The following is a 23,824-nucleotide window of genomic DNA, read 5'->3' on the forward strand; positions in this document are numbered from 1 at the left end:
GGGTTGTTTAGATTAGATATAAGGAAGAAGTTCTTTACTGTGAGGGTGGTGAGGCACTGGAATGGGTTGCCCAAGGAAGTTGTGAATGCTCCGTCCCTGGTGGTGTTCAAGGCCAGGTTGGACAGAGCCTTGGGCGACATGGTTTAGTGTGAGGAGTCCATTCCCACGGCAGGGGGGTTGTAACTAGATGATCTTAAGGTCCTTTCCAACCCTAACTATTCTATGATTCTACGATTTGTTCCACTGCTTGCAGAAGAAACAGCTAATTTCTTTATGTATTACATGAAGGGGCAGAAGCGATGGAAGGAAGTAGAGCCATGTTTCCACCTCCTGCCATATTCAGAGGTGTTACTGATTACTGTACCAGGAAATGTACAACGTCATACATAAAATGTGTTCCGGGGAAATAAAATACCAGCAGGGAAAGAGTAGCTCCAAGAAATGCACTCTTCTTTATGGCTAGCCAAAAAAAAAATGGGGTAAAAGTGTTTGGAGACTACTAGTGACCAACACAAACAAAAGTCAGAAAGTTACGTGAGAAAAATAGCTAGCCAAATCAAGAAAAATGTATTTTACTACCATGTGTCAGTTCTAGAATATAACTTGGGATCAAAAGATGAACAGTCAAGGTAAAGGCAGCATTTCTAAAAATGGGGACCATCCTCTTCCATATATCTGAAAATTCCTAAATGCCATTAGTATTTAATGAACTCCAAACCTCTCACATGGCTTTAGAAATCTCAGCTGACTCTTTCCCTTCTGTTAAAAATTACAAATTTAAAACCTCTTCATTCTTACATTGTAAGCTGTTCTAAAATATTACACAGTTATAATACTGGCGGTAACAGAATAAATGATTATCAAACTATTCAAAATGAAAGCTGCAATACTGTTGTCTACATGGAATGATAACAGTAGAAGTATTAGTCTCCTGGACGTTAATGTTGACTTATCAGTTATCATTTCAATATTATAAATGTGCATAAAACCCAGAATATAGAAGGTCTATAAAATAATAAAAAAAATCAGACAAAACTCAAACTTCATTTCTATTCACTTCTTAGTAAAATTTCCTATAGAAATGGAACTATTTTACACCTTTATTGAAAATTTTGTAACAAGGAGAAATAAAAAACCATAAAATTAAATAATTACAATCATTAGTAACCAGGGTAATTTTGTATTATTAGGAGTTGTGACCCTGTGGGGGAAACTATATTTTGGCAATATAAAATATTATACATAATAAAAGAAAAATCATGACTTTCAGACACATAGATTCAACAAAAGTGTAAAGATTTCTACTGCAAGGGCTACCAGCAATCTCTGTTATCAAACTGTGTATTACACATTGCCCAGTGGGAGGCAGATAGGCAAAGTCTGTTTACTTATGTATTTGGCATAATTGAAAACAAACAGGTGTTTGTTAGGATATCATTATTCAAGAAGTACCACTGCAATATAAGATTTTTCAAAGAAATTGACTTGTGAGACGTAATGGAAACAGTGAAGTATAGAGCTTAGCTAGCTATACATGACAATCTAGGGAATTAATAATAGTGAAAATACTGTATGATGTAAACAGCAACCCCTGAAATAAATTTCCTAGGCTAGAACTCAGAGAGATGAGAGGAACAGGGTAAACTGGAAAAAAAAAAAAAAAAAAGGTTTTACTTTCAGTACTTTTCAGAAAAAAAATACTGCCCCATTCCCCTGCAAGAAACTCCCTAACAGTGAAATGAATGAACTGCTTGGATAATTTTTTAGGAAATAACTTTCAGTCAAAGATTGCTACTTCAGTCAGAAGCGAATATTGATTTAAGCAGTATTTCATTGTTACTACAAGGATTAAAACCAAAACCAAAACCAAAAAACCACTGCTTGGGAAATGTGACATGGGACAAAATATTCTTGGAGCACCTGGAACCAAATGCAGTTTAAACTGATAATTTCATTTTGAATTTAAAACACTTCATATGTTTTGTTAGTTCACTATGTATTTGTAGAATCCTCATTTGCAAGTAGGTCCCACGTTTATATTATAAAAGCGGCAGCTCTAGGGATGATATTCATAGCCTTTAACATAAGAGAGTTACATGACGGTAGAGAGGACCTCTATGGAACTCTTTTGTCCTCATTTCTGGTTTTAATGAATAACATCGATTAATTATTTTAGTAGACTAGATAAGCCTTAAATGAGTAAAACTGCATTCTAGACTGAGTGCAATCTTCATAAAGAGCATATGCAATAATGTTGTTAATTCAGACAATGTAGATTTTTTTCTTTACAGAGGACAGCTATGAAGACGGAGCAAATGTTGCTGTTCGCCCTACTTCAGCAAGCAGCAATTATTACTATTTCATTCAGCCATAGGCTTCTCATCTGACTAGACTCAGAATGGGCATCAGTAGTGCCACCAATACCACGTAAAACATTCTGAGAAGAAGCGGTTCTGCTTCTTCTTCAGAATTTTAGAGGACACATTTCTACCCCAAAGTTTTGTACAGGAAAATGGCTGATGGCAGTATCTATTGTTTCAGTTTGTCTTTACTATTTTTATTAGGGTAGCATTTTACAATTTAAAACACCCACTTGCACACAGTTTTTTCCTTTTGTGAAAAGACTTCATGTCTATTTGCTTCCTGACACAATCAAATGATGGCATAATATAAGACTTTTTGTTTTTTAAATCACAGTTGTGACCAGGACAGAAAAAGAAACACAACTTCGTCTTCTACACAAAATGCAGAGTGCACAACAGTACTGGATTCCAAAAAAATCACTGTTACTGTAGAAATTTTGACTGTTTCTGTAGAACATCATAATATAGGTATTTTTTAAATTATTATTTTAAAATATACTTTGAGAATAAAGAGGCAACTAAAACCACTGAATTATCTGTTGACATTACTTACATTTGCTTATAAACACCACATTTACCTTAACAAGAGCTATTGGGAAAGTTTACACTTTTAGGGGGCTTAATTCACATTAATGTGCTTTTGTCATAAAACAAAACAAAACAAAAAAGAGCCATAACACTAGCTTACTTGTGGATGTGTATACTAGTGAACTGGGGGCACTGTACACGGGAGATCCCTCCTGGTTTGCCTGGCACAGCAGCACCCTGCCTACAAGAAAGAGAGAGAGAGTGGTATCTGGTTTTGGAACACTCGTACTAAACCTCAATTTTTATCTCAAAACAGAAATAAAGTCAGAACCAGAGCAGTGCAGTGAAGCTGGGGCACTTTTTGTCCTTCGACTTCAAAGCAGAAAGAGCCCCAATAAACACGTAAAATTTTACATTGGAAAAAGCAAAACAAAGACATCTCCCCAAATACGGATGCCCTTTTATCAGAGGGAGAAGCTGGCGCAGGTTTATAGCACCCCCCAGTCCCCCCCCAGCTGCTCTCCCAATCTCTGCCCTGGCTCTCCCAGACACAAGCTGCCTTGGTAGCTCTGGGGCTAACAGGAGCCACCAGCCCCACCCCCCCACCCGGCTCCTCTCCCTACCCTTGCCTGAAACGAAAGGCCACTTGAGAAAACACAGCAGATAAACCAGACCACAAAGGTCCCATGTACAGACGTTAGGCTGAGTACAATCTCAGTTACATGGCTGAAATTAACACTGGTGCAAGCAATTACTAATACATGTGAAGATTTCACCGTTTTTTGCCTGAATGAGAAATACATAAGTTACTTTCCAGTAGATAAACTGGATTCTGGATTAAGAACAAAACCAAATAAAAGAAACGAAACCTTTTTTTTTTTTTTTTTTTTTTTAGAAGAAAGAAATAACCAGATCAATTTAAAACAACATTTTTGCAATGCATGTTCATTTTGAACAAATGACAGATGTTCTGGCTTACTTTCATTGCTTTCTGCTTGTTTGTTTTTTAATGAAGATAAATAAAATGCCATGTATTTCAACATCTTCCTTAAAATTATATTTTAGCAGTCTTAGCTGAATACAGATAGAGGAAGAAACAACTATACTTTCATACTAGGAAAAACATTTCTGCACTTCTGGAATACAGCCTACCAGGAAAAGCAGGATGTGACACATCTGCTTTTGCAGATACAGGTATATATACCTGTATACACACACAAAGAATTATATATACACATACACAGACATACTTCAAGCTGTCAGGATTTGTGACTCATGCAGTTTCAAAAATATTAAATTTACATGAAGATTTGTGAGATTTTAGAAGTTGTGCATTGACATAAGCAATGTAACTCAACAGAGTTGAATCAAATATGCTTGGAAGGAAAAGATTAATTGCAAATGGTAGGCATGCTTTCCATGTAGTATTATAAGAGCAATTTTAACTTACATTCAGTTACCAGAGTTCTTTCCAAAAATATATATATAAAAAAAAAAAAACTATCATTAACCAGTTCTTTGATTATTGCTTGCAGCTGCCATCTAAAGAAGAAATATAGGAAAACCGAAGAAAAATAACTCTTGTAATGTATACAATTTAGCTGTGAGCACTGGAAATGTCATGAAGTACTACGCTTCTAGCCTTCCCAGACAATAGCATACCCATTAACTAAGAGGATTTGGAGATGCTTGAGGTTTTTTCCATCCATCTACTACTAATCCAAAAGATAAAAGAAACTAAAAAATTTTGGTTTCTTCCTTACTTTAAGACAGCACATAACTGACTATACCAATATACCAATATCTACCTCTCAGCCTTCCCCAAAAATCCACAACTGGAAGCTGTTAAATGAACATATACCTACTGAGATCCTAAAGGCACACGTAATTTTCAGGCTAATGATGAACAGGACCTATCAACACACTCACCTGACACTAGGAAGGTGTACATTGGAATATGGATGTATTTTAACATCATAGATGCTTTAAAACTTCTGTTACCACAGATGCCTGAAAATGAGAGTGAGCTGAAGACAGAGGCGCTCATCCAGCAGAGCCAAATGCACAAAGGAATCACTAAATTCAGTAATTTTCATTAGGTTTTAAAATTAATGTAATTATAATGACTTCAAGTAGGTTTAGTAAATATATAAAGGTTTTTAGAAATTTAGGATTATAGTTTATTTATATTATTCCACATAAATTCCAGATGACACTTCACTTGTTCCATGGTCCACAGACCATTCCTATTTTTTTGCAGCTAACATTCTTACATTTTTTCTGATTTCATCTCATACAAATCTAATTTTCCTTACTCTAGTCTTCTAATTTCTAATGAAAGTACTTCAAAACAGATGCTTTTCCATCCATGCTACTAGAGTGTATTTCATCTGTGGCATAGTTTTCTATTTTGACAATATGCTTTCAAATTTGTACATAAAATTAATACTAATACCTAAACCACTATTATAAGACTTTGTTAGAAAAATATTGAACTTTTTAATCTACTTTTGTGACAAAAGATTATTTTTGCTGCATCCAATTTTGGTGTTAAAAATATTTAAATTCTAATTAATACAACTAGGGAAAGATTCAATTATTTACAATAAGATCTTCTGGATAAACTCAGAACATTGAAACAGTTTATAAATTCCCTAATGGAAAAAAACCCAAACAAAACCAAACCCTACTATTTTTTCCTCTAGAATATTAAATTCTAGCATGACTGAATATAGGTGTTTTTATTTCTTTTGTTTGTTTTGGTTTTGTTTTTAAGAAAGAGGATTTTAATATATAGTTCTTAATATTACTGTTCAAACTGCAGTTTAATAATATCATGGAGCTGATGAACTTCAAAAACTTACAGTCATCCAATCTTTAATTTCACAATGCCTTCTGCACCAGCATATTTAAGGCTGGTATTTCCTCATTAAGGACAATCTGCATGACTTTTTGCTTTTCTCTAATATAAGCATCTGTTTGGTCACAGCAGACCTGTGACCAGTGCTACAGGATTTTCGGGATCATCAGTAGAAACCCCTTCCCAACTCGCTCCATCAGAAGGATCAGAAAAATACTAGTTTATGTATCTGAAGCATGTGTTCGCTATGGGCACATAGGAGAGCTTTAGACAGGCCAAGGGCAGAGGGAAACCGAGGCAGTTGTGCCGCTGGGTCCACGGTGGCAGAGCAAGCACACCACAGGTTGCGGTGCTGTTGCCAAGCACTGCTGTACCTTGGCAGAGATCCCCCCAGACACATGCACCACTCATGCTTGGCATGCAGGCTGCCAGCCCGGACAAAAACTATTTTTCAGAGCAAAAAATATTCCCACTCATACTTCTCTTCCCCCCATGTTTTCTCTTATAGTCCATGATTAAGAATGTACCGTTTGATCAGGCCCTTCATTGAAGCACTAGCTATTCCAAGGAAATAATTACTCTAAAAATATTCAGGGTTGTGAAGAAAATGTTGTGAAGTCATTAATATTTTTAGAATAGTAAAAATTACATTCCTAATGGTTCCAAGATATCTGACTAAAAGCATCTTCCTGATTTTTTCATACTTTCAAAAATAAGTTTTGTGTCTAATTACTACATGACTGATATAAACTATCTACATAGCGTAAGCAGAAATACCAATGTACTAGTGATGAGGTACCCACAGGCTCATACAAAACATATGATGAAGTTCACTGAATTTCTCAAATACTCAGGTAGCTAAGAAGTACCCAGGATCAGCTACAGGAGGATGTTCCAGGAAATTATAAGGGATTTTAAATCACTTCTGCTAAAAACAGCTTTTAACTATGCGTAACCAGCACTACAGACAGCCTAAAGTAAAGATCTGGAATAAGTTAGAAAGAATTTGCACAATTAGTTGGAATCTCTCATGGCATCCTTTGCAGAAGTATAAATTGAAACACTTTCAGCAGAAGAAGACTTCATACAATTAGCTAAAATTATGCTGCTGATGTAAAATTAGCAGTGTTGCAAGGCCATGATCGCAGCTCTCTCCTGCTATGGGAAGTAGATGAAACTTTTAGAAACCTTCACCACCAGGATTGTATAAATTCATCTATGATTACCAAGAACCTGAGCATAAAATGCATCACTTCCCAGTATATATGGCTTTAGTACCTTTGCCTACAAACAAAAAGTTTTCAATTTACAATGCTGTTATTTATTCCCCAAGAATTTGGGGGGATTTACACAAAGGAAGAGGACAGGAGTTGCACTGTAGCACTCAGCTAGGGTTTTGCCCTGGAATGTAATGAAGTGAAACTTAGGGGAAAAACTAATTTCCTACTTACCCTCTGGGAATCCTAAAGGACCACTGCTTCATATAAAGCTCTTCAGACAACTTGAAAATGACAGTGGTACTGAGTTCTCTATAGCATAGAATTACTTGCATCATAACAAGAGGGTAATCACGTAAACATTTTAAGTGGCAGAAATTAATCAAGTCAATATCCAGGGCTGGTCTACATTGGATATTAGTGCTTACGTAGCTATAATGAGCATTTATAATATAGGAACAAAGTAATTTACTACACACAAGGAGAAGATTATATCACTCTAATCCATTGTGCACTTAGCTTTCCAGATAAAGTAGCTCTTCTTTATACATATTTATTCTACTGGGTTACCAGTAAGAGCTTCTGGTTTTTGCAACTAAGTACCAGTTCATTCATTTTATAATACTGTTTAACAAAAAAACCCCCTCCAAACAAACGTACAGGAAAATGTGAATAAAGGCTACAAATATTTGTGTCCCATTTTGCCTATATTATTAAAAAATGCTATTTTATTACTCTAATCTAAAAGCTGAATTGTTTATTAAATTCAGTGACTGCTACTCCATTTTCTCTTTCTCTCAATACAGCTGGATGTTACATAGTCCAACCTTCTCCCTGGGTTAGTTCTCAGACACTCTAAACACTGTTGCTCTTCATACCTTTTGCAACAATTATTATGCCTATACACTTATTTTCTCTTCAATAAGTGATACACAAAGGAAACTATAAAGCTGCATCTCTCATGAACATATCGTGAGATTTGCTAGTGTGTCAAGGATCCTCACAAACACTCTATGTCAGCTCTTGATTTGCTGTTCTAAAAGTGTAATTTAGTATTGGTCTTTCCAGACAGAAACAGCATTATCTTTGTTCTGGTCTGAAATATTGTTCTATGATGGGTTACTTCAAAATGTGTCAGAGACATGGACAGCAACACCTAACTAAAAGGCCACTGTCGTACAACAATAATGTGTGTTAGCTTCTATTGTTCCGTCTGACTAGGGAATTTAAAGAGAGCCTCTATGCTGAATGCATAATAGTTGTTAAGTGCTCTCAGCTCTTCATTATCAATAGTCAAGCTATACAGTCTTAGAATGCTTTTGAATATGCAGTCAATTAAAAAAAAATGCTTTGTGAGTGCCTTCAATTATTTGGGATCTTTCTCTAAGTGGAATAGTAGTCCTTCAGATTTTAACAGAACTAGTAATGGATGGTTTCATTGATACATTGGATTGTTTCCATTATTAACAAAGAATTAAGTAGCATTACCCGAAACCACACACCTCTTTTCTTCCAATATGTTAAAAATACAATCAAAACCTGTATTTAATTGCCTTAAAGTTATGAATTTCATTTAAAAAAGAAACTTGCATATTAGGGAGGACATTCTGAAATAGTATGTCCAAAGGTGAGTTCTTTAAGTCCAAATCAGTATCTGTAGTACCTTTTGACAGCAAATATGAAATACATTAATTTATTGAATAACCTGTGTATACTTGCTGCTGCTAATGAGAATGAGAATCTGTGCTCTATACATACATTTATGTAGTAAGTCCCTCACCCACATAGAATCTCACATAGATTATTAAAAACAGGAGGAGAAAGAAAACAAGCAAACAAAAACCACTGAGGTTTTGGAGGTATGTGTGTCTACGATATTTAATGGGATCTCTTTTTTATACATGTTCGGTATCCAGTGTACTGAGTCACCTAGTGGGATTGATAGGTGTTTATATCATGTAAGCAAAAACTGGATTAGCAACAAAGTTTGCAGCTCAGGTAGGAATTTTGTGTGAGGTTCTCCTAACTTCCCTTCTTCCCACCTCTTTCTGCTGTATCTGTAACTCATCACAAGGTAAAAAGGATCTCTCTTTTTCCAGAACCTGGCATACCATACACAACTGATCAAACCATTTACCAATATGTACTGAGGTGCCTTAGACTGGGAAAGACCTTGTGGATAGCGCAGGAACTGGGAAGTGGCAAACTCTTTTAAGCTCTGCTCCCATGCCAGCGTTCTTTGCCTGCCTCTCAACACAATGAGTTGCTTTAACGCTTCACCCACTTCATCAGTGAGAAGTTAAAAGGTATATCCATTACTGATCCATTAAAATTCTCAAAGATTCTAAAAAGTATTTTAACTATAAGATACATATATACACATACACAAATTCAGGTGCACATAAATTGGTAGTGATATTCACTGCCATTACCTTACACTGGGAAATGTTTCCTATTGAAGCTGTTCAGGACCTTTGAAAATCAAATCTTTATTCCTAACCTTTCTAGGTCCTCCTGGCAGACTAAAAGGTAGGTAAATGATGGCTACTTACTCTTGGTTCATTGTAACCTTAACTTGGTTCATTTGTAACTTTGAGAAACAAACATGAGAGCAATTCTGAAGTATAAATATAAACTCAGAGCTGAAATTATACTATTCTTGAAATAGGATACTTGAGAATATAAAATATATTCTGCTGATAAGTAAAATGGGTAGCATTATACATCTGCCTGTTGAATAGAGACTGCAATATGAATAGAATCACAGAATAAATGAAACTGGAGCTTTTCTGCTCAAACACAAACACTACTGTTTCACCATGGCCCTGGAGGGATTACAAGTAGATGTGTTTTTACTTTATCCTCTCATGTTGTGTCAAGACACTATTTTCTGTGTAGACTACCTATTTCAGTAAATCAATAAGACAGAGACGCAAATCTAATGCAATTAGATGCAGAGGTGCAAATTACTAAACCCTCAGTTCTACTTGCCTACCCCAGTGCATGCAGGTTTTAACTTACAAATAAAATTCTACTCTGAATGTCAAACTGAGAATGTAAGAGAGCAAAAATTGAATCATCATGCATAATCCTGGCTTTAGTTAGTCTATTTCTTCAGGTTCCAGAATTTCAGGAGCCTGAAAAAACATTACAAAAATGGTAATGCAATGTTTCCAAACTTTCCAAAACACTCCCTTTTGCTAGAAGCAGTTCTATGCTTGCAGATTTTCCCCAAACAATTCTCACAAAGAAAATCTGACAGCACCAAACTGACAGACATTGTGTTCCATTGTAAAGCACAGCTTTGTCTCAGCTACCTCTACAAATGAGGAAATGAATGAAAACTCAGTACTTTGAAATTTATGCTCAGTGAGTATTATGAAATGCTGTTACAATGCAAATGTATTTGGGATTTTGTCATTCAATGCCCAAAATGTGAAAAAAAAAAAAAAAAAAGGCAAGCAGAAGATGAAACAGAAGACATTAGCTGTATGTTTGCAATATAATTCATCACAATCTTAAACCACTTTAGCATTAATTTACATATGCAATCAAGGTTTAACACATAGCAGAGTTGTTTACCATTCCAGTTAACTGTATTAACTTTACATTTCATATATTACTTTATTAATTTACATTTCAGAATAGTTTGTCTGCCTGACTGCCCATTCGAACACATGGATCTTCAAAACTTCGTTATTCTTCTAACCAGAGGAATTTATTCCTCTGCATAACTGCTACTAACTTATCTAGCATTGCAAATATCCCACCCAGTCCTGAACAAACAAGTGTTTTAGTGATGATCTAAATTTTCCTCTGAGAGATTCTTAAGCCATTGCTTTCTACAGATATCCATAGCTGCTATTTGAATTACAGTCTCCATTTTATTCCATCAGACAACCACCACACATATTGTAGCCTAAACCTCAGGTCCAGACAGCGTATGCCTAAACTAACCTGTTTTGCCAAGTAATTAGTGAGACAGCAGCAGAAGCTATAAACCAGCTAGATTTATATCTGGCCTTTAAAGCTACACCATACACAGTCGGGAGAGTTTACTCTGCTCCAGGTTTAGTTGTCTCCCCTGAAGCAGACAATCCCACCACACATGATTCAAAGCTGTCCAAAAGCCAATCTGCATGACATAAAACTGTCAGCGTGCACATGGAGCCTCCACTACAGTTCCCAGTGCTGTTTCTTGCAAACAGAATCATAGATGAGGCCCTCAGTGACATGGTTTAGTGTGGTCTTGGCAGTCCTGGGGTAATGGTTGGACTTGATGATCTTAAAGCTCTTTTCCAACCCAGCTGATTCTATGATTCTGTGATTCCATGATTCTATTTCACATGTACTAAACCTGCTCTGCAAATCCTAAGCCACCATGTGGCAAGTGAGGATAATACTCAGATATACTTAAAAACCATGCTAATGCTGCAAACTAATGTTAACAAGAGGAGGCCATGGAGACAGTTGTGGGAAAAAATATGCCAGTATAATGTTTATAATTAGATGGTTTTAGGCTGCCACCATATTTACTTAATTTATTTTTGGTCTGTCACTAATCAGGAAGCCATAGAACATGTTTTCACTAATCACCAGAATGATGCTTAAATAAAAGAAGTCCAAGCATTGTTTGTCCTCAAAAGATTCTCTTAATGAGTTCTTAATGTTCTTTTTAGCCCTTTAAAAACTGATCAATAATATCCACAATAAAAAAATTTGAACAAATATGCACTTTTTCAGCAGCCATTCGCTGGCCCTACTTCCTTCTTTACAATACCTATTTAAATAGACTTTTTGTGTTCTTCTATTTATTACATCATTCTACACATTTTTTCCATCCCAGAACAGCTAATATAACAATTCATCACTTTGCCTCCCTGCCTCAACTTTGTCATTTGCACCCATGCCAGCTCTATCAACTCTCAAGAGTATTCTTTGTCTATATACAATAACTAGACTTCTAGAAAAATCTTCAGCATCAGAGATCTGACCTATCAGTGGAGAACTGAGCAGCTCCACTGCTGTTACTGCATGGTAGTGGGGATGCAGCACTAACTTACACTTAACAGCTCCAAATCAATTGACTCCAAGTAGTGAGATAGGTCAGCGTGGTTTTGCTGTGTAGTCACCTAAGACTAGTTCAAATGGGAATCTCAGTAGTATTAACTCAGGCTGATTTGCAGGAAACTCAAGACCTACAACTCAGCAAGACTGCACCAATAAGCAAACAGATCCAAACACCACCACCCCCAAACACTTCCTTTCCTCTGTTTTGAAAGAACTCCAGCTTTCAGTAAACTCACAGTTCCTTGTTTTTCCAGCTTCTATTGGTGCAGAAATTCATCATAATCCAGTCTCAAATGATTCCTCTATACCAGGCTGTGGTCAAAATTCCTTAATTTTTACACTGAAAAAGCAGGAACTCCCTCCTTAACCATTCTCTAACTTCCGGTATTAAGCTCTATCTACAGTTCAAGATTTACCACGAAATCATCAAATGTATGGAATTTCTCTTAGAGATCATATCAGAAGAGTATCAAAGCCTCAGTGTATACTGTGTTATTAAATATGCATCCAGAGACATGTTTATAAGAGTAATATTGACAGTATCTGTGAAGTTCTCTTAAATGTGCAGAATTCCATACAATGATAAAAATAGGTTGATTCCAGATTTAAATGTATAACCAATTAACTAAATTAATTGTTCAAAATAAGTCATTGGCTTCATTCTTTGAACAATCCTTGCTAAGTTTCCATGATGGCATACATTTTAACGAAAAACTCATTATAATGTAGCAGAAGGCATAATTAATTCTGGGAGATTTTTTTGAGTAAATAGCTAGTATAGATGCCAAATTCCATTTTTCTACTGGCTTTATTAATCTTTCTTAAACCAGTATTTCCACTATAATGGCTGGTAACAGCTCCACAGAAGTTTCAGAAATGCATTAGCTGCCTCCAGTGGTGCTAATCTACTAGACTGTCATCATTTGTATGATGGTACTTTAACATTATGATTTTTGAAACAACAGTTACAGTTTTGTTTTATGCTTTGAACAGAAGCATTTATTTATAATGGATGGAATATTAAACAATCATTATTTTTCTCTAGTTAAAAAATTACTTAAACTGTTTCACTAATAATATTGAGAATATGTTTATTTATGAAAATATGCTTTGTTGAGGGATAAGTTCAAATCTAAGTGTATGTAATCAAATTGTAAAATTAATAAATCTATAAATTGACAGACCGCAAATTTTCATCAAAATTATGCTTTAGAGACATGGTACAGTGAACTTTTACCCTACGATTAGAATTGCTGTGCAAGCATATTAGAATTGCTGTGAAGCAATTCAGCTTCACAAACTCCAAACACCTTCACTGAGAAGTGTTTCCAGGGTATTTGCTGAGCCTATGCAAGACTCATTTAAATTCAAAGAGAAACACTAGAAAGATGAAATGAATCCCAGGTGCTCTTACAATCCAGAAATAGATGCTTTAAGACATGAACAAAGAGAATTAGTGTTAGCAAACATACAGGCATCCTCTCTTCCCCTGGGTTCCTCTTGTTTAAGTGCATGTTTATATATATATATAGAGAGAGAGAGAGAGAGAGAGAGAGAGAGAGAGAGAGAGTGAGTACCATGGTACTTCTTACTTATATGGAACACTATATTTCAAAGTTTTAAACAAACTTATGAAAGGAAGTTTATTACAAAATCAGCTTCTCGGAGGATACTTCTAGCTCCCAAATCCACAGCATGCTAAAAAGTCCCAGGCATCTGAAACTTGTGTCTCTTCTAAGAGCATATAAAATAGTAAGAAGTACATGCTCTTCCCCTTTCTTCCATTTTAACTGATGAGGGAAATTTCCCAAACCATCCTGCAGCCTCTACCTGACCAAGAAACTGGTGCCTACATCAGTTTCCTTACTGAGTTAAGACTATTTCTCAAGTGAATACAACTACTCAGGTACATGGATGACTCTTGAAAGTAGCTTCTCAAAGATTTCTAGCACTTCCTGACTATTAAAGAGAAATATTACGTAATTAATCTTTACAGCAAAAGACGAATGGGATCTCTACTACTTGTCATTAAGCTGTGCTCTATGACTTGTTCTAATGGTTCTTCTTCACTAGTCTCAAGTTCTTTCTCCACTACCAATTCAAATTTTGATTTATTTTTAAGTATTGTTTGTTGGTTATGACCAGACAAGAATATTTTCTCGTGTGGATCACTGAATTCAACTGTTCTCTGAAAGAAGATTCCCAGGGAATTTCTGTAACATCTTTTCCCCGACGTTGCACACCAGAACTGTCAAAAAGAAGCCTCTCCATCAGGTGTGTGCTCTAATACACATACTCTACCACTTGAAAGGACAAAGTTTTTTAAAATAGCATTATTGTGTCACAAGCTATCTGCTTTAAAAGACTGATCTGATTGACGCAACAACTGAAAGGAACAACATGGAACTTTGCTTTCAGACTGCCTGAGGCTGAAAGGAAGGCCAGGTATTACAGGCAAACTATACACTACATAAAAATAAATACGCAGATAAAAATGACACTATAAAAACCCCACAGAAACAAAGAATGTAACAACTTATGGTAAGTAAGTACCAGAGTACTACTAGAAAAGAAACCAAACTGCAAATCTATTTTGCCAGCTAAAGATGAGTTTATGGGGGAAGAGAACAGACTATAGCTTAACATAGTAAAATTATGTGTCACTATGGGATGGATTTAAAATTGGATGGATGCACAAATGAGTGAAACATTTTCCCTAGTTTCCATGAGGACTTTGTGAGATGAATCACACGGTGCTTCTCACAAATCCCTTCATTAGGACCTGCCTAACAACTCACATAGTTTACTGGAAAAGATAAGCGGAAATGGAAATAACAACTTCATTAAGCATTTCTTTCTCATGAGAAAGAAAAGAACCTTAATTAACATGCTTTTATTTACTAGAAGGAGACTATGTGGACATCAGTCAATTTTTTAAAAATTACCTATGAGTTATGATATATGGAAAAATGGAATTCTGTGAAATGCTGTCCATTCTGTGAAATGTCTGAAAGGACAGAAAATCACTGTCCTTTTGTTTTCTATGAAAAGTCATGTTAGGACTCCGTAGTGGACCAGTTGGTGGGGCAGGTGGTGTGCCAGCCAGCCAGCTCACCAGCATGGCCACAGGCAGCAGCTATGAGGGACACTTGCTAAACCTCGGAATTACAACAGCAGTCTTCAAATGAATGTCTCACTGGTAATCCATATTAATTTTACGACGTGACATAGCCGTGTTTCTGGAGTGTTCTAATTTACTACAGCATGAGTATTTCAAAGTAAGGAAAACAGTCTTAGAAAGGCTACTCAGGAAATCTACAGTGTTTTGTAAATATATTTTTCCAGTCCTCAAGTAATACTTCACTTACATAGTGTCTGTTGTGCATCTGCTATGCATCTTCCACAGTCTCCATTTTTAGCTGTCATGTACTTCCTCAATAAAGGTTTTCTTTTACAGAAGTGTACACTCAGAAAAAAAAGCAGAGCTATAACAATCATGTCACTGGGCCTACTGTTTACCGTTATCTTCGAGGTTTTAGGCTTGATTTACATTGCGTTCCTCCCTATTTGACTTTAATTGTCTGCTTCAAGTTGTCAGGACATAACTATATCTTAGATTTGCATTGCATTAGGGGATCTTTTCCTTTCTCTATTGATCTTGTCTTATGGAGTAATTTAACTCAATTCTAATTTTCTTTTGCATGCGGGGTGCTCTCTATCCAAGGAAGTGAGTTATGTGTATTCAAGTGGTGCATCTTATGAATCTTGTTAAGCTTTACCGCCTTATAGCCTGCACTGATGGAATATTTAATCACAGAAATGAGTTGGCAGATATGATGTACAATACAGTTAAGCCTTGCGGCATGTGTCTTCACTGGCAATTGAGAAACGGGTGAATTTGCCATTCATCAGCGCCATCCTGACAGCTTTGTATAACCTTCTGGTTTTTTACTTATTTATTAAGATTAAAGATACTTTAAATCAACAGTTTCTCTGAAAATGTATCATCTTTATTTCAGAAGTGGCCAAATTTTTCATCATTTATTAGGAGCTAAAGAAACTTCTTGCACATTACTATGAAAGTGATGGTTCAATTTTAACATGACAATGTTGGAGACAATAATTACACCAAATAACTAGAATTCTGGCTGTCTTGAAAATCTCATTTCTAATTTTATAATCTTCAAAAGTGCAATTGCTTCTTCTCTAAATACGGTGGCAGGTGGGAACCAAAAAGGAAAGATATGTCACAGTATTCTATTACAGCATGCAGGAACTGCATTGCTCTTCTACTGTTTCACTTTCTAACAAGATCCACACAGAGCTATTTATTTATGTGTTTATTTTTAAGTAAATTGCTGAAAACAAAGTTTAAATGTCTGAAAAAAATTATCTTTTAGTCAATACAGAAAATAAGCATTTGATATGCATTAAACAAAACAAAACAAAACAAAACAACTGCCTGCATGTATAAACAGAAAGACAATCTGAAATACATGAAGTATCCTAATAGAACTTTCTGCATTGGTGGAGTGGAGTGCATGTCATAATTCACAAAATTAAATTAATACTCTCCTAATGGTAATTAAAGATTCTCATTAAGAAGGGCAAACACCTCCCTTGTGTTGGCAATAAAAATGCACTTGGGACTTTAGGAGGTTATACAAAAAAATCAATAACCTGCCATTTTATAATTAAAAGACAAAACAAATGTTAGGGAAAAGTCCAGTAAATTAGGAAAATTACCTTCAGGAGAGATTGAAAATATTGATTTTAATTTACAAACTATGTGAACTCTTCATGCCCTACTTCATGAGACAATTATAAGTCAGATTGTTAATTCTGCATACACGTTAGAAAATTGATTACTGTACTATGGGAATATTATTACATTTGTCATTAACTCAAAGTCATTTATATAAAATGACTAATAACTCTGACTTTCTAATTTATGCAGGTTCAGGGTTGGTTCACTAACTACTCAAATGAGATCAATGTTAAATTCCTGTTTTCAATGCAGGCATACATTAAGGAAGGAAATAAATTTTGCCTGCAATGAATTTACAATTCCATGAATGCCAAGTTACTATTTTTATTATACTGTGCCACTTTTATCCTAACTGGAATATTTTTATCTCTCTTAGTAGATGGCATTGGACGTATCACAGGCAGCTTTTTAAACATAAATATCCGTTTGTAACAGTAGTACTATTTAACAATTTTTATCTCTTGCTGTCCCTTGAACTAATGACAGTTTTTCAGCTTTGAAGACTGCAGGCTTGAATATCCATGAATGGAGATTCCCCAGCTTCTGTGGGCAACCTCTTCCCATCCTTAACCACCATTTGTGAAAAATACTTTCCTAGTATCTGCTCTCTACTTGCTGTAAAGAATACATTCTACAATTACCTCTTTATTCTCCATTACCCAAGTGTGTGACAAGGGATATTTTTGTTTTTAAAAACATTATCAGGTATTTGTATCCAGTATACATGCACCCAGACAACTGAAAAACAGATCCAAATGGAAAACTGAAAAATTCCCAGAATACCCATGCAAATCATGGAAGACTTATGTATGACTTTGGAACCTAAAAAAGGAAGGAAAGTATCTTTATTCCCTATTAGAAACATCTGGATTTACTATGATTATTTCTCAGATATAAATTATTAGCTTTCAAAAAATGTTTTTTTTTTCTTTTTGAACTTGCTAGTGATTATGTTTACAGGCAGGATTCAAATTTCTTGAAATCAACTGGGTTCTGGGTTTCATGTTTGCTTTCAATACTGTTGCTAAAGCACATTTAGAAACTGTTGCTAGCCATGACTGATTTCCAGCAGAAAAAGGCTGTACCTCATTAACTCCAAATTGTAACCAGGATCAGAATTCGGTCTCAATGAAGACTCGAGTGACAATATAGATTTAAAATACAAAAATTTTAAGAAACGCAACAGCTAAAAATAAAATTTACAGGAAAATGTTCAACAAAAAATTATTAAAAAAGAAACTCTATCCCTATCTGTGTCAATGTACATGTATATACAAAAAAATACATATATAGATTTTTGTTGCTGCTTAAATAATTTCCGGAGAAAGTGACTGTAATGAAATATTAAAATAAAATATATATAAAATAAAACCTCATAAGACTGGGATACTGCAGTACATTTCACGTTATACTATCTACTCTCCAATAAAAGGTATTCATATATCTCTGTATAAACTTTAGTAGGCAAGTTAAAATCCTGCATCACAAATCTGTACATGACTTGCAGATAATGTGAATCAAAGAAACCAAACCTCACACCAAACATATATTCTGTACTTTTGCATGTTTTAAAGAACACAGAAATAAAACATGGCATGGACAACTATAGCGTAATCCTTACCTGCATAGAATTCTGGACTATAAACTGCACCAACAACTGGATTTAATTTCCAGCCTGCAGCAAACATAAAAACATAATGGAGTTAATATTGAAATTAGTGATAATAATAATTTTTTACATTTTAGTTTTGGATAGAGATATACAGATAGAATGGCTTCAAAAAGGTCATTTTAATGAAAGTTTTATAGGCATCTTAGATTACTGATCTTTAATATCGGACTCTGAAGTATATGGAAATAAGTAATGAAACAAGGCATTCTCTAGACATCTAGTACTGGAGTAAACTATCAGGTGCATTAGCTTGGCTGCAATGCAAAGCTGCTGTGGACTTATTGCCTGAAGTTATGCAACTGAGTCAGAACGAGTTCGAGTATCCCTGTATCACGTAGCAGCAGAGTAGACCAGTTCTTTCTCATTGCTTTAACTCTCTGGTTACAAGCCAGAGAGGCCAAAACAGGTCATCTGCTGGACAGAAATAGCAAAGGTTGCAAGGCAATCAAAATCTGATAATTTGATTATACTCTGGGAAAAATGAAAGTTTAGACACCATATGAGAATGTCTATTGTGACATGAAAGAGATTTGTGCACTGTGGGATCCCAGTCAAACACCAGAGACTTTCGTTTCCATTTGCATTTGTACATCAGGCTGTCTGCACTGGAACAGGACAATTACAGGCAAGTACCAAACGTGACTGCACTGCCTGCATTTACAGCTGATAAATGCTGTTAGCATATTGCTATAAAGTAGCTGGCATGTAAGAAAATGTTCCAGTCACATTCTGCAAAGCTCTTAAGTGCTACAACTGCAGCCGCTGCCTTTGTCTTGAATAATCCCTGTCCTCCCACAGCTGGCATAAAACCAAAGCCCAGAACCAACAGATATTCTGCAGCATGTTATGGCCAAACTCCAACAAATTGCTGTTGTGTCCTTAGACCCAATGTGGCTTTTCCAGGTAAGCCTGGAATGCCCAAGCTCGCTGCAGAAGCAGCGCCTGTGTTCAAAGCATATGTGATGCTAAAGACAGCAATGCTGAAGGAACTCAAGGGGAAGGGCTAAGAGAACAGCAGGAGAAAACTGGCAAACTCAGTAGCATTCTCAGCTGTGGTGAAGTGCCAATTATTGCTGTTTTCTCACAGGTAGATCTGTTCCCATTTAACTCCAAACTCCACAGAACACCCCCACGCACACTATTTTTTGGGGGGTTTTGTTTTGGGTTTCTTTTTTTAAGAGTTTGAACAATTATTTGAACTATAGAGACTGAAAAATTAGGGGTTTTCCAAAAGCACACTTGAATCAGCAGAGTGGGAAGCACATCTGTAAATGGGAATTAAGAAAAAAAAAACCTGAGCAAAGGCATCTTGTGAACTCAAGAGCTGTGGTACTTCAAATAGATCCTGTAACTAAGCTGCTGGAAACAAAATACGATCAAGACAGCAAGACTTTTCAAAATCAGAAGAGCCAAGATTATAGGAATTTAAATGCAAACTGTGTTGAGGCTTGATTCTGCTTTGGCCATATCATGTAATGTAAAAGCACAGTAGAAGATCATAAAACCATAATGCATTATAAGACTGAAATAGTGTAATACAAAATCTCAATAATAATACAAAAGAAAACTATTCCTACCCTTTAAAAATACTGCTATCTCTATCTGATGCACAGCAACCATTTACCAGTACTAAACTGTTCAGTACCAGAGGTGAGGAGTGTTTTTTAAATGCAACCCGTAAGTTCAAACAGAGTAAAGAGCAGCACTGCATGAAACCTACTCTGCAGAAATGATTGCAGTTGCTATACATACCTAAAAGACAATTATGGAAGTTGAAAAGTGGCCAACCAAGAAAGGCTAAAATTACTTTCCTCCTGAAAATATCTCACCTGACCCTTCAATTTTACATACTGCAAGACTATATTTAGGAATGTCCCGGTTTAACAAATACTCTTAGCCAAATTTTGTGTGATAGAAAATCACCCAAATTTTGAGACTCTCAGTAAATATCTTGCTTCTTACAGATTAGGGAAAATTTAATATTTCACATTCATAACTTCGTCAGAGGACCACTGATCAACACCACCCAGAATGAAAGATGACTGAATTTTGTATCTGTCAGCTTTTGCTGTTAAAGAAGCTGACAGACACCTCAGCTTCTAAGTTACACCAACAGCACCACAATTTGTCTGAGAGAAAGAAAAGATCTTGGAAGACGCAGATTGCTCTTCACAGCTGAAAGCCACTCTCATATTTCAGTTCCTTACCTCTCTTACAGAGATGGCTGTCTCATCTAACTTTCTGCAGCTTATACAGGAAATACTTAATTCATCATGAAAATAACAGTAATTAAACTTAACTTTATCTTGTCAGCTAGCAATGTGCTGGCCCATAGCTGTGTGGGTTAATCAAGTGTGATAGTAGTTGATGTATCCGAGCAAGCAGCTGCCAAGTAACCCTACTTCAGCAGCTGGAGGAGGCAAATTCTCTGCAGTGGGTGTAATTTTGTGCATTTTTCTTACTGACATAATATTAATCTCCTCCTCAAGTTGAAACTGTAAAAGCTCAAAACTTAAAAACTAAACAAGGAAACAACCAACCCCTCTGCCTGCCCCCAATCCCTGTACAGTCATCCAGAGAAATGCTCATTAAGTGTGCAAAAGGGAAGAAAATAATCATACCACACAGTGTAACAAGCATGGTAGGAAGTGGGGCATGGCAACGCAGAGAGGATTATTTTCACTTCATAGGCCAGACAGGCATGTGTGGCTGGAGGAATGCTTTGGTGGGAAAGAAGTCCTGCGACATGGTTTGCTTTCTTCCTGTTTGCATGCAGAGTAGGGAGGAAAGGGCCATGAGAGGGAATTTAACTGTGGTAATAGTCACTAGCTGTGATTTTGAATCTAAGTTTAGGGCAACAAAAGGCTCAAACTCAAGGCACCCCAAGTATAAACTTTAAAACACATTTATCCCTCTACTGATCTCTGTTTCAAGTTCCTCATTCATTGCTGAGGTTCTCTGAATCTACTTGCATGTAATTCTCTATTCCCTGCCACATTTGGATAAGCACCCTGAATTGCAATATGGACAGCAGAAGAGAAAGGATAGGCTGGAACATCCAAAAATGTCTCCGAAGTATTTCTGCCAACAAATAGAACTCCTGACACTGAATTAATGTGCAAAGAAAAGGTAGCTCTAGCTCCAAAGCGCCAGATGAGCCATCAAAATCATCCTGAGTGATAACAAATCTGCACTAAAAAGCTCTTCTAGAAACTGCTCATTTTGGCAACCATCAGAAGTCACTGGAAAGCATACTTATTTCAAAAACCATTTAGGACACAAAAGCAAGCCACTTTTTTGAATGAAGCTGCAGATACTTTTAAAAAGTCTAGGGTTTTCTGCTTTAAAAGCTACTGACTTTTCCAATCATATTTACAGTGTGACCCCTATTATTCAAAGAACCAGCAGTATTCAGGAATGAAAGACAAAACGGAGTGTATCTTATTTTTAGATTACAGTAAATATTAGTGCCTGATGTTTTCACATAATATGTGCCCCAACTATATTTTGAGTACCTGTCAATAACATGTCAGTCACCACAAACTATTTGAAAAATAAGCCACATGTTAAAAAAAGAAGCAGTTCTGGAGAGATAGGCATGTGCAAACAAAATGTTTCTGGCTATCTGCCTCAGAAGCATCTTGCAAGAGTTAATATTCTCATAGAAGAACACTGCAAAACTAGCCTTATATTTTATTTAAAAGATGAGACCTTTACTTTAGACAACAATAATCTTTAATATTCAGCTATAGCACTGGTTAATTCCTGACAAAATGATAAAGGACTAGAATCACACAATGTCAGGATGACTGATAATACAAGCACTGATTAAACTAAATGAAGCACCTTGCATGTCTACACTTCATTCCCTATCACTTGTAATGATTATGTAAGAAGAACATGATCCTCCTTTTGTGTTTATTTCAGGGGACCTCAGACACTAAAAAAATAAAAAAAATCATGAATTACGGAGTTTGTCTTTGTAGATAACCATCAAAAGGTGTGTAAGAGAACATCCTACGTGCCTACCATCCTACCACCTTGGATGTATAGACTCCCAAACATAAATGCTGAATTTTATGAACTGAACAGGATATTCCTACGTTTGGTGAGATCTAGTCCAGATGGAACAGGATGAAAAATGACAGACAAAACACTTCACGTGGGAAACAGCAGATTTTCATCATTCTGGTTTTGGATATTAATAAAAGATAATGTATGACCTAAGTAATCCTGCAGTGCAGGACACAGAGGTGAATCTCCTCTAAAATCAGATTCCTAAAATCCTCACATCTCTGTTTGCAGCCTCCCCTTCCCTTAGCACTGGATGTGCTGATGATATGTAATACGTTATTTGCCAGTTTAACAATTTTGTAGCCTTAGGGTAATATGAACACAAAATATACATTATCATTTATGCCAAAACTACTCTTATCCTTTTACCATTACAATATAGCAAAGTTCATAGTAACATATGCATATAGTTAATTTAGCTTCTTATTGCAACAAAATAGTATGTGATCCACTCAAGCTTCATGTTTCTTTCGATAGATTCACTGAGATGTTTTAAAGCCAGTAAAAAGGGAGATTTTCCCATCTGCATCATTTGCCAAGTTCCACATTTACATACAAAATGAGGAAGAAAGCAGTTTCTGAGAAAGCATGAGGAATTTCAGACTTCCTCTCCAGATCATTTTAACTAGCTCAATTATCACGTCAAATGAAAATCATCACTATTTTATTTTTACAGTGGTAGGAAAAAGTTTTGGCTCTTTCATTAAAAAATAAAGCCACTGTGTGCTCTGGGTTTTAGTAAAACCTCGTTACAGAGATCTCAGATGCAGAAAATAAGATCCATTATATTTCAAAACGGAAAAGAGTCTGGTCTGTCTGTGGAAACTTTTACTGATGTACATGTAGATGTCATCTGCCTTCTACTGGATGGGAAAAAATAAACTGAAAAGCAAATAATTATAACTACACAGTCTAATAAAACTGGAAAATGTAATTGTAATTAACTTCAATTGATGTATTATTGTTTGACGTATTTAATATTTGATGTATTATTATTTGTTGTTGAGTTAGGAACTTGTGAGAATTTTCTGAACTAGCAAATGCAAACAACTCAAGCACATGATCAAACACTGCCAAAAGAAACATTTTTAAAACGTATGGCTTCCAAAACTCTCAAATATCTGTGGATTATTTTTCTATCATTAATGTACAACAGTATACCAATTTAGGTCAGTATTAGAAGGAATTTTTTTAGATAGCTTGGAATTTAGATTTTTCCAGTGAAAAAAAGTTGGAAGCGGCACCCGATTACAGTTTGTCCATTTCTTGTAA

The 23,824-nt window shown here is 35.8% G+C and overlaps 1 protein-coding gene across 41 annotated transcripts in view; it reads right to left on the reverse strand.

Moving 5' to 3' along the window:
* RBFOX1 (RNA binding fox-1 homolog 1) overlaps positions 1-23,824 on the reverse strand; it is a 1,252,174-nt gene that overhangs the window by 67,764 nt on the left and 1,160,586 nt on the right. For 38 of the 41 annotated variants that reach the window (XM_030482277.1, XM_030482275.1, XM_030482292.1 and 35 more), the window contains 2 exons: positions 18,428-18,481; positions 3,052-3,132 (listed from right to left, as the gene is read on the reverse strand). In XM_030482277.1, the coding sequence (XP_030338137.1) occupies positions 3,052-3,132; positions 18,428-18,481 (135 nt within the window). The remainder of the gene's footprint in view (positions 1-3,051; positions 3,133-18,427; positions 18,482-23,824) is intronic. The other 3 variants (XM_030482283.1, XM_030482276.1, XM_030482305.1) reach the window with 1 other exon arrangement.

This window comes from Strigops habroptila, chromosome 4, assembly GCF_004027225.2.
Source record: "Strigops habroptila isolate Jane chromosome 4, bStrHab1.2.pri, whole genome shotgun sequence".
NCBI classification, from domain to species: Eukaryota; Metazoa; Chordata; class Aves; order Psittaciformes; family Psittacidae; genus Strigops; species Strigops habroptila.